The 16,504-nt window shown below is 37.6% G+C and overlaps 1 protein-coding gene across 1 annotated transcript in view; it reads right to left on the reverse strand.

The window, feature by feature from the left end:
• SI (sucrase-isomaltase) overlaps window positions 1-16,504 on the reverse strand; it is a 56,847-nt gene that overhangs the window by 15,393 nt on the left and 24,950 nt on the right. The window contains 17 exon segments of the mRNA XM_026854953.1: window positions 36-170; window positions 421-483; window positions 763-792; window positions 794-871; window positions 988-1,116; window positions 1,925-2,050; window positions 2,149-2,261; window positions 2,378-2,474; window positions 3,311-3,479; window positions 4,724-4,878; window positions 5,717-5,926; window positions 7,530-7,679; window positions 8,592-8,762; window positions 10,073-10,122; window positions 13,505-13,593; window positions 13,962-14,086; window positions 14,734-14,790. Of these exon segments, the coding sequence (XP_026710754.1) occupies window positions 36-170; window positions 421-483; window positions 763-792; window positions 794-871; window positions 988-1,116; window positions 1,925-2,050; window positions 2,149-2,261; window positions 2,378-2,474; window positions 3,311-3,479; window positions 4,724-4,878; window positions 5,717-5,926; window positions 7,530-7,679; window positions 8,592-8,762; window positions 10,073-10,122; window positions 13,505-13,593; window positions 13,962-14,086; window positions 14,734-14,790 (1,947 nt within the window).

Below are 16,504 nucleotides of genomic sequence, written 5' to 3' on the forward strand. Positions count from 1 at the left end.
AAAAATACAGGAATCGAATGCATTTCTTGACTTACAATCCACAGGCCATCAAACTTGATGCTTTTTGAGGGGTCGGTGGGATTGTTGTAGAACTCGAGGATTTCTCTCTTCCACCACTCCACTGTGGAGTTGCGGAAGAAGTCTGGGAAAGCAGCATGTGCTCCGTACATCTGTAAAAATAGTGGGAAAACAAAACAGATACAGGATTGAAAGCATCCTGCTGTTAACATGTTGGAATTTGTTACAAAAATTAAAAATAAAAAAAATAAAAAAAGAAGAATTTACTTTTTTTGGCTCTAGCCAGTTTCTGCACCTTATTTCTCCCATGAGATTTATCAACCAGTGTGCTGCTGTTTTCCTTAAGTAACATTCTGCTCTCTTATATATTTGACTCCATAACCAAACCACATCAACCTTTACCTGTATTTGGGTTTGCTCAGGCAGTGACTCATCGACTTGTACGTTGGGAAGAAATGGCCAGACCTAATAAGACAAAATTTTAAAATAATCAAACCACACTGAATATAAACTGAGCATCAGCAACAGACAGCTATAACCACTGTTCCCTGATGCCTGCATAGATGACAACACAAACTGAAGACAATTCCGTTTGTTGTCTTTATTCAATGTGTCATTCAGAGCCAGGCATTAATATGCCATTAGCAGACTTTCCCTCTATGGATAGCACTGAAGTCTAGGCTGACACATTGCTCACTTGGATGCAGCATGCCCCTACTGTCAGCAACTGTGTAAGAACCATACCTTGGAATATATAATGTCATTGGTATTCGGACCATTTTATGAAGACATCGTCCTGCACCCCTCTGGAGAAGGTAGGATAGTTGGTTTCATTTCCAGAGATGGCTGGATCCTATAATTAAAAACACTTTTCCCCTTACACTCAAAAAACAAATTTAAAAATACTGTTGACTATATTCTGCAATGATATATTGAACTGTAAAAGCAGTATGTAATGGAAAAACTGACCAGGATAATGATAAATCTCATTCCGTCGTCTTTTATTCTGTTAATTAGAGCTGGTAATCCAGCAAAGCGTGTGCTGATGGTGAAGTCCAGTTGCCTTTCCATGTGGTCGATATCTGCATATTGGACATCCTGCAATTCACAAAAACAATTAATGTAAAATGAATTTGCTTCTTTTTTCGTCAAATACATATTTATTGAAAATCTGCCAAAATAAGTAAACTACTGAACTTTTGAACTGTAAAATTGGAAGTAGCTGCAACTTTAAGCTAAAGCTATTAAATGAATATTACACAAGCTATCAGCAAGTCCAATACAAAATAAACCTTTCACTGCTGCATCTAGGCTGAGGGTGGAAACTAATACGTGTCAGAGAAAAGGGTCCTGGATTTTTACATACATGAACGTACACAGAAACTGCACGTATGTTACCATATCTATAAGGAAACAGTGGAAACAGTTGTTCTGTATTGAAATAGTGATGTTAATTACATTTAAAATGAAGTCACATTCAATTTATAGGATAATCTTGTTAGATCTATGTGCTATTCCAACTGTCCCAACAACCACCTGTGTCAAATCATAGCTGACTTGACACAGAGCAATATGCCATTGAAATGATGCTGCTTCATTTTCTTTCCTCGTGTTTTTTTAACTGATCACTGCTCCTTCAGAGCCAACGGGGCGAAAGCCCATGACTAACTGATATATCTGGGTGCTTCGTTGGTATAAATGATAACGAAAATAAAGCAGCCTAAGGTCTACATTTAGCATGGCCCAGGGTGTGAAGAGATGGTCAGCTCTGACACGAAACTGCTCTACGCTATTGTGGTGGTGGCATTTTTGGTTGGTTTTTGATATTGTGTTTAAATAGTCTTTGTTAATACTGTGAAGCCACAAGTTCAGGCATGAGCTCAGATGTTAACTGCTACCAGCATACATAGGGAATCCCAGCTGCCTTCATATCCTCCACCAGCTGGGCAATCTCTGAGTCGTTGGTGTATCCGTAGCGGCACAACTGGAATCCCAAAGACCAGTAAGGTGGCATGACCGGTCGTCCAATCAGCTAAAAATAAGAAAGAATATGTATGGTGAATACGTGAAAACAAAACCAATCCACCCACCAAAAACCAGCATTATTTTGTAACAGAGAAAGAATCCTACTGCAGTGTACTCCTGAACAACAAGTTCTGGTGTTGGGCCCAAAACCATGTAGAAGTCAAGAATTCCTCCAGTGGTGCGGTATATCAGGGCAGGGGTTGGCTGGAATGTCACATCTGGAAATGGGAGGAAGGAAGTGAAATGAGAAAAGGAAGCCGGGATTCACCACTATCGCAAAACACTGACCACAAAAATAAAACAGATTGAGATAATAAAGTGGAAGTTTTCTTACCCATTGCATTGCTGTTAAGCAAGAGAACCCCATGGGCATTGCCATCTTCTTCGAGAGCCATGTAAAATGGCTGATAACCATAGGAATTCAACTTGTACTGCAAACAAAATGCATTTTACTGGGGAAACATCACAAACATTTCCTTACATTTGTGAATAATTTTAATAAAAGATGAGACACAACTGCCAAACGTAAACTCCAAAATATATACTTAAACTCTACATACCTACTAAACATATCTACAGATCACTTTCAACTCCACAGTTTGAGTCAGTTCGACTCTGACTGACCAGGCAAGAAGGAAAGCAAAGGTATTGCTGCCTTTAAAACTTGCTAATGAGAAAGTGCTTTCCCAGGACAAAACTTTCCCTTCTTTTCAGACAGTAGCAGGTGTCTATATGATCAGGAGATGCTGGTGACATTCTGTCATCTTTCCTTTACTGAAAAATATATTCAAAGCTGAACTGAAAAGCAGAGTTATAATTAACCATCAGTATTTCATTGGTCATTCCCTGAAAAATGCAAACATTGTGCTATCATGTAGGAAATAACACAAATATACACATAGACATAAGATTTCCGATTTAGCTCTGTAAGTACTAAATTGATCTCAAAGTAGTAGGAGTTGTCCTGACTCACGTCTAGCTTTCAGAATAATTAACTGAGAAGAATAAAAAAAGGAGGAATGTGCTCTTATTTCTAAGCCATTTGTTGTTGGGCCTGAGCCCACACATTGATCATGCTGGTCACAAAGAAGAGGTTTTGAGAAGAGCACTGTCATTGAGACACCATCCCAATGATAAGCCATGATACACATGATCAAAGCCAACAGGTATGTCCAATACCAGCAGACAACGCTGGACTTTAAAGTCTGGCTGAACACCTCCGCACGTGAGGCTCATCGGTCCAAAAGCCACATTTGCTGCTACTTACAGAAGGAGGCTGGTCCCTTGCAAACATTCCCCAGGTGTGCCAGCTCATGTTGCGTCGAAACATGGTGTGCTCAGTTTCTCCAAATCCATATATGTACTGGGATGCTAAGCGGGTAGAAATCTGAATGAACATGTCACTGAACGTGAAGGTGGGCAGCTGCGAATCCCAGCTAAAATGGAAAGAGGAAAACAAATACAATAATAGAACATCCTCAGGGCTCTGTTTAGCTGGCAGACACTTTTTTTAGACTACTCTTTTTCTCTGAAAAATCTCACTCTTCGGTAAAGGTGGATGAAACTGTTATGGTTATTGAGAAAACTTAAACCACATGAAGTAGGGATGTCTAAGAATTTGATACACAGTTTAGAGACACAAAGTCCTCTGTGTCTCTGAGAGAGATTTATATTATGCCCAGGCACCATGCACAGCAAGTTGCATCATATTTTGACAATTTAGTGAGAAAATGTGTTTCAGGAGAGTATGATCATATTTTCCTTCCAGACTGATCCTTGGTGCTACCTAGACTATAGTAAATAAGGTGCTTTTTACAGTTCACTGCACTCTTTGTGCAGATTACACTGAAATCATATTCATAGGTCTCATTTGTTGTAAATCAGCATCTTTAGAGTTGGAAACCAAACTGCAACCTGATGGTGCTCTGCCAAAAAACAGCATCGTTCCAGGAGGTTGAGTTGCCGTTTGAATTATCAGTCTGGTTGCCAAAAAGGAACTCAGCTTGCACTTAAGTTTTGACTATTTTAAATAATGACGTAAGTATAGGGGTTTTTGAATAAAAAACGTAACACACACAACCATAACATCACTGTTCTCTGTTTTCTAGCTCTGATTTAAGCTTAATCAAGGAAAATAAACCGATGTTCCTGTCAGAATTATTAACTGTCATGTTACCAAAATCCACCTGCAAGTTGAGACACTACTTTCTTCTATTTTTTTTTTTTTTCTAACCATTGCCCAAAACTAAACCAAATGAACAATCCTTAACGATCAGTAAGTGTGGTCACCTAAGGGAAATTTTAGGAAGTGTAGAAAATTATTGTGCCTCCCAGAGACTGGGAACTACACAAGAAATGGCCTTTGGATTTGTCTATGCCCTGCGCTTCATGTTGAACAGGACTTTTATCAAGTGTCAGACTATGAAATGACATAGGAGAAACCTTAGATAATTCTGAGAAAAAACAGGATATTGCTCAGGGCAGCTTCTCCATCCTCCTCCTAGTCATTGTTTTCATACAATGCAATGGTGAAGCAACACCTGGCATTTGGCAGCCAGAGCCATGGCATGGGAAGGGTACAAACGCCAGTCTTAAGGTATTTAAAACATAGTACACAGGAAAATGGTTTGGCTTGAAAAGAACTAACAAAACCAAGTGAAATAAAATGACTATGGCTTACATGATTGTTCCTGTGCTTTTGCGCCGAACTTGTATACCAAATGGTTTTTTCTGAACTGATACTTCATAGAGTCGTTCCTTGTTCGTACTCATTGGGGAGCTCGGGAGATTTAGTGGTACCGGAACCTCGTATCGTGCATTTTGATAATCATAAATCTACGAAGAAAAAACTATTCATTTCAGTGGATTAATTCTTTAAAATCTCACCTATAGTGATAGAAATCTAAATCTGACAGAAAATTATTGAAAACACTTGCTCAGTATTTTCTTTCAACATGTATCCTTTGACCAATTTTTCACAGTATTTGGTTTGGGAAAAAAAACAAAACAAAAAACCCAACAACAAACCTTAAGGATTTATTCTGGAAGAGAAATAGCTTCTCAATTATTTATATTAAAGTGTATACTTGTGTTTAAAATATAAGTGTATATATACATGTGATAAATATTTTTCTGATTCATCTTTTACTCAAATTTGAGAGGGGTTTTTTTTTTTAAGTTTTCTGTATTCTGAAAGCTGATAGAGATAGTTTTTGATGCCTGACCATTTTGTGGCATCACATTTATTTCAGGATTATTAAATGCAGAGTAATAAATTATAGTCTAAACAAAGGTGTATAAAAATTTTAGAAGTAGAATGATTAATGTAAAAATAAACTGTACAGTCTTGATAACGCTTACAGATAAATTCACCTGTATATTTATAAAACATCTTCAATTCCAGTTTCAGGTCGACATTACACATATACATTGACATTATATCTTTGATTCATATAATTTCATTGCAAAATCAAATACAAAATTCTAGGATAAAAAAATATCACACTAAGAGCAATGACAACTAATTGGTTAGAAGGAGAAACATATTTAGGCAAGGGTGCTACTGTCTGTGTAATATAAAACTGAGTATAAATAGCCTTCATAATTTCCATAAATAAAGCTATTTTTAACAATGGGACATTACATACTCATAGAAATTCTGGAATGACATTACCTTAAATTGCAGCATGTGGTTGAGATGATATTTCACCTCCAAGCGTAGTGTACTAATTGGTGTAGTGAAATTCTCATTAGCTCTGGTCTTGGCACTGTTTAAGGTGAGGTTGGCTGCCAAACCTGACGAGGTGTATTCTACTTTGTCTACAGAGTAAGCATTGTTGGAGCTGTAATAGCAGGGTGGAATGTCCAAGTTTGATGTTACCTCCTGCAAATAGAAATAAGTTAGAGTTTAGTGAGCTACACTGGCCTCCTGTATTTTTTTAGTGCTTAGCAGGGAATCAAAATTTTTATGAGATAATCTGTCAAATGTAGAATTTGGTGAAGAACTTAACGTAACTAGTGAACAATAAAGAAGTGATACAGAACCCACTGATCTCTACACTAAGTCGGATATAACCAAACAACCTAGTGAAGGCTTTACAAATACTTCAGTCAGGAAACAAAATCCTTGTACAATGAAGGTGGATTTAATTTCCCTATGACTGTAATCTTCCAATCAGTCCCACAACATGCCTTAGTTTTGTTGAAATTACAAAAACTTTCTCCCTTTTAATCCCATTGCTCTCTGGTCTGTGGCTGCCTTCAAGGGGATGTGCCCCAAATCCATTAGATGTTCAGGCAACATCAGATGAGACCTTTCCATTGACTTTATTCACACAAATTATCCTTAAAACATACACTGAAAATTACATCGTATTTATCTAAGGTCTCCTGACAGCAAGATCAAAATTACTTTCAGTTTCCTGCTACAGTGGAACATAAACACTCAAAGAAGGTATTCTGAGGTGAGGCGAGCTGATGTAGGTTAATGCATTGCCCTTCCACCTCTGGATACTTACCATCAATCCTGCCTAGCTGTTCACATGAAACCATGCCTGCTCCACACATCTTAATTGCTAATGGGTATTTATTCATCTGTCCTCACCAAAAACCAAAGCACCTTTCAACTGGAGCAAGTGTTCAAAACATACCCAGTCCATAACAGCACCAGAGCTTGATTTCACATGGAAAGTCATTTCCAAATGTCCACAATTACAAAAAATTTCCTAATAGTGCAACAAAATCAGGACAGTCCCTCAGCCCCTTCAGCTGTTGCTGGTTCTAGAGTAGCCAGCAGAGAATTTTGCCCTTCGTGCCTAGGATATGTGTCCAAGCTGTAAGTTTTAGAGGACTAATTTAGTGGAGGGACCCTCTGAAGCTCAACTCTGCCAAGGCACACAATCCTGTATGTTTCCAGCCGTGGGATATTAATAAATAAAAAATTTATGTGGTAAAGAACAGCGTGTCAGGAATTAGGATTTGGAAATAGCTCCTCAACATGGATATAAACAACTAAGTTCACATGAGAATCAAAATTTGGGGGGGATTCAAGATTTCTTCTCAAAATGAGATCCAGAGGATTTGATTTGACTTAAAACTTGCTTCAGTGACTGGGAAGGCAAGACAAAGGGGATAGACCTTGCAGGCCATGGTGCTGGTGAAGCAGAAGAGGCAGCTGAAGAGGCAGATCCCAGGGCTATTCTATTTTTTCATAACTCTAATATTCTTTCTTTCCATCTTTCAAAAAGTAACACATTTTTCCTCAATTTCTGATATAATTTGGAAGAGCTTACATAGTTGCCAACTACCTTAGTTTAAGTGAGGTAAATTAAATCTGTTAGCATAGGCCAGCTGACGTCTGCATCCCCATTTTATTTAAATCTGACAAATCTGTCAGACTACTTCTTCTACTGTAACAACTATAAAAAGAAAGCTAGGATTCTAGAAATGTTCTGTCTCATTAGTTTAGAGAAATAATATTTGCTTACTTCCCAGACACAGCCAAGTTGTTCACATTTTTCTTGTGTTGGATTGGGACTGGGATAACAATTAAACCTTTCGTTTACACTCAGTCGTTGAGTCCATTTTACTGTGTAAGATTTTCCCAGTTCAAGCTGAAGTCCTGTTATATGAGCAACCTATAAATATTAAACATTAAACAGTTATTAAATCCCAGATCACATCCCTCATTCCTTCAGTCAGCAGAGAAGCTGGTCTCAGGAGCAATACATTTTGCGACGTGACAACTCACAAACCCCCTGTGCTGCAGCATTTGATATAGTCTCACTTTTACAAATACACACAGCTGATTCTTGCAAATAAAATCTTGAAAATTAAGAATCTAATTAAGATATTGAGTCAATCCCACAGTTTCCTTGCAAGGAGAGGAATAAAGGAAAGGGCAGAGCTCCTTCACATTTTGAAATATCAGTGAAAAAGGTAAGGCAAAGTTAAAATATTTTTGATTCAGCAGCTGAGATAACAGGTAACTCAGGTGCTTGTAATAATTAAAGACGGTGTACAATGCAAGTTCAAAGCAACATCAACATTATCTTTTTCTGTGGGAAAGCACTTTCATGGAAGCTTCCCACTAGCAGCAGCACATTCATTCTCTCTGCACATAAACGTACTGTGTTGCTGCTTTCCTCTATTCATCCTGTGAAAAACCTCTGTATAAAGTGATAAAGGTTTAAACAGTGTGCTTGATTTTGTTTTTAAAATCAATGCAGAAATGCCCATCTAAGATACAAGTTTTTATTACCCTCCTCCAAAATCCAACAAAACCACAAAGCTATACCTCCTCTCAGAAATCAAGTGTCGCTATATGAATAACTATAAACTTTCTGCTGCACTGAGGGTCTGAGAACAAAACGTAGGTGCACATTCTACAGAGCTGAGTTGAATGCAATTGTACTTTTGTTCTGTAATAAAATACACGATGTGTTCTCTTGAGATTACATTAGTACTGAGTACGGTGCTTTACAATATATAAAATAAAGGTGATGCAATTTGAAAGATGTTTACTTCAGATTTTCCTGTTGGCATTTTACCTTTTCTAAAGGATAATAGGTGATATTGTGCGGAGAGTTTTCCACAACATTGTTCTGAGATACAGTAACTGATGTTATTTCCTGGGGCGTTCCCAGTATCTTGATTTCTTCAAATTTCAAGTTGTTAGGATCAGTATAATTGCTGTTTACAGCAGTCATTTGTAGAACATTCTGAAAAACAATAGAATGATCAAATTCTTATTGAAAAATATCTGTCAAAAGTCATCCGGATTTAACAATATTTTCTAATTAGATCTTCTTACTTTAGCATAAAGTAAGTCAATACCTTTTTCCTAACATATTAATTATTGCCAGGCTTGTTATTCACAATTGTGCTTTTCTACAATGTCTGTAATGTGCTTCATAGTTTTGTTTCAGCTTCTTTTATTTTTGGCTTGTTTTGGAAATAAGAGAAGGTTGACACGTCTCTGTGACAGAGCAGATAACCTCTACTTGACTGCGATCCTGTCGTGTTCTAACAAGGGAAGGTTCATATTCACTTTTCATGATATAAAATTACCAGTTTCTATTCAATTGCATTCCTTATTATTAGATTAAGAATCTAAACAGTGGAACTGTACCATGACTGTCACAATTGCTAGTGTAAAACTTCCTTATTATTTGCCGCATTAATATATATGTTAATTTTTAATTCAACATCATTAAGGTCAACTGATGATTTGGCTACAAGTTTCAAACTCCAATAGTAACGGAGGTTTCCGATTTACAAAGAATTATATGATTATATATAATTTAAAAAAATAACTAATGCATGTGCTTCCACTTTTTATTACTCTGCTTCCATTCCTGATTTGCTGTACATTCTCTCTCAGATGCTGCCCTGCTGCTTCACCATGACAAGGGTAAGAATATCTTTAGCAGATATTATTATACACAAAAAAATGTTCTATTACTTGGAATCTTTGTCATACGGTATCTGTGGGCAGTACTGAATAGAAACACTATCTGGATTTCACTCTGACAGAAGTTAACCCTGCCAAGGCAGTTTCAGTTTAAAAAAATTTTTAAACTAAAACTTTGTCACTCAGTAGATTCTGTGGGTTCAGTCAAGGTGTAGGTCTTCCTCTCGCTTTTTGGAAACATTCAATTATATTTTCATGGTGTATAAAGATTTTTTTTCAAATTTCCAATATTTCAAGAATCACAAACACTACATTCACCTTCTTTTTGACTCTCTTGTAACTGATGTTTTATAGTTCTCTTGCTCAATAAATATTGCTGCTGAGTTTATGTGAAACAGTCTTTAGAGACTTATATTAACTAGGAGAAGAAAAGATAAATAACAGATCTTCATCCCAGTTAAATGACAGTATTTTGAACGTGGTTCTGATTTGACTTTGACAAATATTTTGCTTCTCAGTAAGTCTTACAGGAGAATGAGGGAGAAAATAATGCCTTTTAAAGAGACCATTGATAAAAATCTAAAATTAAGATAAGGTCATTTAAAATTAAATACTTACATTGGAAACAGTGAACTCATAGTAAATGTAGGCTTTACTCTCAACTGTACCTAAAAAGTAAAGAAAGAAGTTACACTTGCAGTGCACAAAGGAACAGCATTAAAAAGCCAGGACTGTGTCACTGCTAGGAACCAATAAATTGCTAATTACTATCATTACTGCATTCAGAGAATGCACTGGGCAACTCAGATATTCACTAATGTTTCTTTGAGGAACTTAAATTTCTCCTCCTCTTTTTTCCTTTCAGCCAGTCTCCCAGGAGAGCCAAATTTTCCAAAAATTTATTGTACATTTTCCAAAATGTACTGATTTTTTATTTGACTGCTATTCCTTCTTATCTCCTCTTAAATGTAGATATATGGCTTAAAGTTAATCCTTTAAAATAGCCTAAATAAGTGCTTTTCATGCATAACTGACAATAATATTAATAACCTCTGCCACAGAAGCATAAGAAAGGAAATAACACACGACCCGGAAAAATAATTTTAAAAGTTGAATCCATATGTCATTTTTTTTCATGTATGAAGATAAAAATACTGTCATTACAAGCGAATTGTAAACAGTTTCCCTGAAAAAATTGCAACCTCTAAGTTTTGAACAGGAAATAAAATCATACGCTGTTTTATTGTTTTGTTTCTCAACAGAAGTGAGTACAATAATAGCTTCGTTATTTTAGGCTTTGACAAAGGAGTACATATAGCTGTCACCCATACATATAGCAACCACCCAAGGCCTTCAATATTTATGGCAGCAATAATCAGCTGAATCACAGCTCTATTTCTTAAAAGCATCCCTAACTTTCATGAAATTTAAGAAAGTAGTGCCTTGAAAGTTTTTCTGGGAGATATGATTGGTAGAGTTAAAACAACAAAGGGCAGTTATAAAAGTAAAATGTGTAAACTTTTCTCTTTTTTTTTTTTCTTTCCAATTAATTTTCTAATATTGCCACCACTTTTCCTCTGAAGAACAAACATGTTACTTCCTGGTGTTTTCTGTAGTCGTCCCGCTAACAGACTTCACAATATCCTCCACTAACATCTTCTGCAGGCTGCAAAAACCCTTCACACTACAGACTGCTGAGCTGAGATTTCTGATGTACATGTGGCAATAGGAAATATCTGATGGGGAGTTTGGCACTTCAAGGAGACCAGTGAGTGAAGCTGAGGCTTTCACAGAAGTGCTTTGGTCAATGGAGGGCTCCCTAGCCATGCCCCCTCCTGTCCCAGCCTTCTCCCGGGGTGAAACAGCGCAGCATCACGAGGAGCAAGGGAAGGGACACAGAATCACACTTCCACTTCTGCTGCTTTTGTCAGGACAGTGACCTCCAGTAGAGGACAAGGTTGTATCCAATTAGGGAAGGGGGGATGAAGTTTGGAATCCCAAGATTTGCTTTCATTCAAGTTTAGTCAGAGCCCTGGGCACTGCTCAAGGGAAAAAAAATAGATTGTGACTAAGGATACAGATAGTTTTTAGCAACGGGAGGATAAGTCAGAAAAATTGGACTGCTTAAGTGTCGAGAAGATGGTTAGTTCTACCAGAAGCCAGTTAGTTCTACCAGAAGCCGGTTAGTTCTACCAGAAGACAGAGGTAAGAAGGCACCAATTCAGATACCATCTGTGGACCCCCATGATTACACAAAATACCTCCATAAACAACTGTCTGCAGGATGTGGACCTAATTTTCACAATTATAAATCAAATATGCTCATAATATTGTTGTATTATTTATTTTTACCTCAATGGTAATATTACTCTGACTTCATACTTATCTGCACATTCTTACTGCTGCAGAATTTCCTGGGTTTTAAACTACTTTTTTTTTTTTTTTTCCAGTGTAGCTACAGAGAGCTCCGACACTTTTGCCACTGACAGCAGTCTATGGATACGGTAGGACATGAATTAGAGAAGATCGGGTCTACTTGAAATGCAACAGAATTATCTGGTATACACCAAACCCCAAAGTCCTTAGCTCTGAATGTTATGATTCGGTGCAAATAAAATAAAATTTGTGAAATACAAGTCCTTAAATTATTTTAATAGAATTTTGAGTATTTTGTAAAAGGTTTTGAAAAAATTACTTTAAAATAACCCTTTGAACTGCTGGCTGACTTTTCTAAAATGTATAGAATAAAGGACAAAGGCTTCACAAGCAGCCTAAAGGATTTAAGTACCCCAAACCCTTTTAGTTTAATGGAAACAGGATGCCTAACTAAACCTTCAGAAATCCCACAATTCAAGATACTTCATTTATCAAAATTTCCATCCTCTCAAGATCAAAATGAAGACTATATCTGTAGTTATATAACAGAAAGGATCTTTCCATTGCTCTGGAATGAACTCTGCTTTCCCTAGACATGCATGTATTCCAAAAGCATTAACTTTACTGAAAGCCAAAATAAATTTAACCTTCATTTAAAGATTTTTGTTGCTGCTGCTCTTGTATGTTTGTTAATTAAATTGCAACCTTAATCATACCCAAGGTATGTGTGTTGTAAATTGTTTGACCGAAAAAAACCAGCAGTGAGTAAGTGCTATCGATGCCAATTCATCACAAGTGATGAGGTTGACAGGCCTTGGCATAATCATAGTGACTGTCCCAGGGGGAAACAAGTTCTCCGGCAGCTTTGCTAAAGGCGAGGTTGGCAACCTGACAACTGTAGCCCGTCCACACTCACTGGCGGGCTTATGCACCAGTGTGCTGTCGAAACCAGATGGCAGCAAAATCTTTGGCTCCAATACCCTACTTTTGAGTTAACAAAATTTCTACTGTTTTCACAAGCAATTTCAATAATTCCACAGAGTTAATAGCAGTGCTAGTTTTTCACCTTCTACCGATTCTTAGTGTCGAACACTAATTATGTGTGTTCTTGCACCCGTTGAAGCTAATTTGGATGTATACCAGAACATATATCAATCCTGACAGCAGGGTTTAACAGTCAGCGTGCTAATGTACCAAACCCTTACATATCTAAGGCTGTAGTGAAATTGGAACAAGTAAAAAATAAATTAATAAGTGACAGTTTTCCCCTTAGAAGTGTTAAAAAAGTAATCTTCAAGTATTAATAGCATGTTACAAGATTGTTATATTCCTTTTCAAATCTATTATTATCATTATTATTATTATGAATGTTCTTGCTATATTTTATTTAGTTATTAAACTGTTTTTATTTCAACCCACGTGGTGGAAATTTTTTTTTATTCTTCTCCTCATCGTTCTGGGAGTGAGAAATAAGCGAGTGGCTGCATGGTCCTTAGTTGCTGACTGGGGTTAGACCGCAACAAAATGATGAAAAACTACTGACATACAAGCAAGTATTAATAGTGTGTTACAGCAATGACTTATTCTTGCACAATGAAATCAGCAGGAAGTTTGAAACTTGTACATAGTAATGCTGTCTTAATCATAATTATTTCACCATTGATAACTGATCACCTGTAGATTCTCCATCATCCCAGAACAAGTCCCCAGAAGCTGTGTTGTTGTCATCCAGGGCAATTATAAGCCCCATTGGATTCTTGCGGCTGTGGAAAGAAAGACTTTGTTTATGTGTATACCAAGTATCTAAAACAGTATTAATACATCCTTCATGTTAAGAACGTGACACTCAACAGGGCTGCAATAATTTGAGAATTACATTAGATTAGTCCTTGGTTGCCTTTCATTTTCACGTAAATGGATTAAAATACATGGCAAGGTTACAAAATATTATGCAAATAAACCTGTAATTAATTGCTGAACCTGTAATGTAAGTGGTTGTGCAAGTGAGATGTGGCTCACAGTTATTCCCATATTTCAAGGTGAAAATGCTAAATACAACGGGCTGCTACTGAAAGTCCTCAGCCCAGTCTTGGAAAAAACCCACACAAAAGCATTCCGTTTAGAAGCATACCTTGCAACGGTCGTGTTAGCTGGTTGCTGAGTAGGGTAAATATATCCTCCTCTCAAATGGAGTCCCAGTTTGTCTGCTGGCAGGTACATACTGGTCCACTGTTTTCTCACTGAGATTTTTGCCCCCTTATTTACAGGCATGTAAAAGAGAATGGGTACGGTGCATGACTTGCTGCTGTAAATGTTTTCTTAAGTCCTGAGTTTCATCCTAACGCTTGCTTTTAAAAAAGGCTTTAGAAAAGGTTTATCTGTATGTTGATAGGCACATAAAGATAAAACAACTGCATGGGAATATGATCTAATGTCATAAATCAGCATCTCTCACTATTTAGTTTTGGCTCAGTCAACACAGAAAACAAGTCCTGTTGGGACTCTGATGTGAATACGGGGATCTGACGTGAACAATGTCCTTTTTTACACATCAAATGGATTATCACAGCAGTGAGAAATTTATTTGCAGAAACGAGATTAGTAGATTATAATTGCAGACTCTTGGGTATTACAATTATTTGTATTTTATTTTCTTACAAATACGGTCTTTGTTAAAGTTTACACTCAGTCTGTCTTCCTACCTGCCGCACTGTTTTCCATGCCACCGCATCCTTTCCTGAGCCACTGATTCATGCACTTACCCCACCATGTTTCAACTCCTATCTCACCATTTCCCTCCTGTGGGCTTTAATGTAGGTCTCTGTCACCAAATCAGGGCTAACCATCTCCTTTTGGTCACGTAGCCATTTAGAACATATCCCCATAGTTCTGCACTTACTTACCGTATCATACTCATACCATACTGCATCAGGAATATATGCTTGAATTGCGTCCACACCCTGAAAGGTGAACAAAGAAACGATTTCATATTTGAAGGCAACTTAATCCAATAAACTAAATTTTCCTATAAAACTAAAGTTCACATTGAAAAAAATCATTGATACTTCTCCCCTTCACTTTAATGGGTTTTATGATGATGTTGAGAAAGGAAGAGAGCAATCCAAGGACAATTTCTGCAAAGCTACTGGGAGACAACGGAATCACTGCTCTACAATGTGACAGCTCATTGTATGCAACCCAAAGTCACAATGTTTCAACTCCCAATGGCTCAGATCATATCCGCAAGTATCTCTATATCTTCTTTATTTTCAAATTTTTCTAGCCTGACATCTTTCAGATTCTTGCTTTCATTTGATACATTTAACAAACGGTTTGTCTTTCTCCATGGCATGTGTGTTACTGGCACTAACAATCATTATTTACAAGATTCTGCCACAGAAGAAGCCACAATCTATTTGTTTGCTTGTTGCTGAAACACAGCAAGAGATGATGATTCTGAGCAAATTCAGAGATGATACAAAGTTGAGGTGAATCAGAATATCAGACCAGATGACTTTGACTCCCTAGAGGACTGGAAAATAAGAGTGGGATTTAATAGCACAAAGTGCAAGACTTTCCATTTCAGTAGTGATAAAAATATGCTCTGGGCTCTCTCACTGGAAGTAATAATAGGAGGGGGGGAGGAAGAAAAAAAAAAAAAAAAAAGCAGCAAAGCCTAGGCTTGTTAGGAATCCATCAACAGCTGTAATGCAGTAATGTGATGTACCCATGAAAAAATAAATATAATCTAAGGATCTAGCAAAACCCATGCTTGCACTGGGGATAGAGCTGTGTTAAGGCTAATAAACAAGGCCCTCTGCAGTCTCTTTGCCAATAAAGTTTACAGGTCTGATCAAGAGAGAAGAGTTCAGACTAGAATAAGACCAGAGCAAATTTCCTGGCATCCTCAGGGAAATGGCAGAGCCCACCTCTGCGGTTCAGCTTGTTCAGCATAAAGAAAGGAGGGAGAATGAGATCTCAGCAGGAAATACATAGACACTAGAGGAGTCATAACCTTTAAGCTGAAAAACAGAATTGTCACAAGGCTGAACAACAAGGGAGCAGAACTGGAACTTGGTTTCTAATCAGAGCACTAAAGGAGTGACAGGAACGGTGTAACGTGGGGATTTTATGCTGCAGCCCCCTGCCAGAGAACAGAGCTGGAACTGGTGACTCGACGTGCCCTTGTGCCCCATGAGGTGCTTATGAGATCGATCCCAAAGCAGCCAAACCTACCGGGTCAAGTACAGGGGAAATAAGCAGCCCCGGACCCCACAGGAACTGCCTGTCGACACTCCACGTCACTTCATCAGAGTAGAACCTGGGCACGTGGGAAGGATAGAGCAGTGACTGGGCTTTTATGAACTACAGCATCCCTAGCAATCCCAAGATGTCAGGGCACTGGTTGCCTAGACTCATGACTGCAGAGCATCCTATCAAAATTGCCTTTTTCCTTTTTAATCTCAGGCAACGCGAAGATGAGAAGGTGAGGGCTTACTAGTTCAGTCAGCATTCCCGACACAAGGGTAGAGGTGTGCATGTGTTCTTGACACAGCTTACTCAAGAGTTTCCAGGCAAGGAAACATATATCCTAATATGCTTATATGATGGTGGAGAATAATTTGATTAGTTGACAATAACATCTCACAGCAACTGGGAAGAGTGACTGACAAT

This window comes from Athene cunicularia (genome assembly GCF_003259725.1).
Source record: "Athene cunicularia isolate RWA chromosome 9 unlocalized genomic scaffold, athCun1 chr9_part1, whole genome shotgun sequence".
NCBI lineage: Eukaryota > Metazoa > Chordata > Aves > Strigiformes > Strigidae > Athene > Athene cunicularia.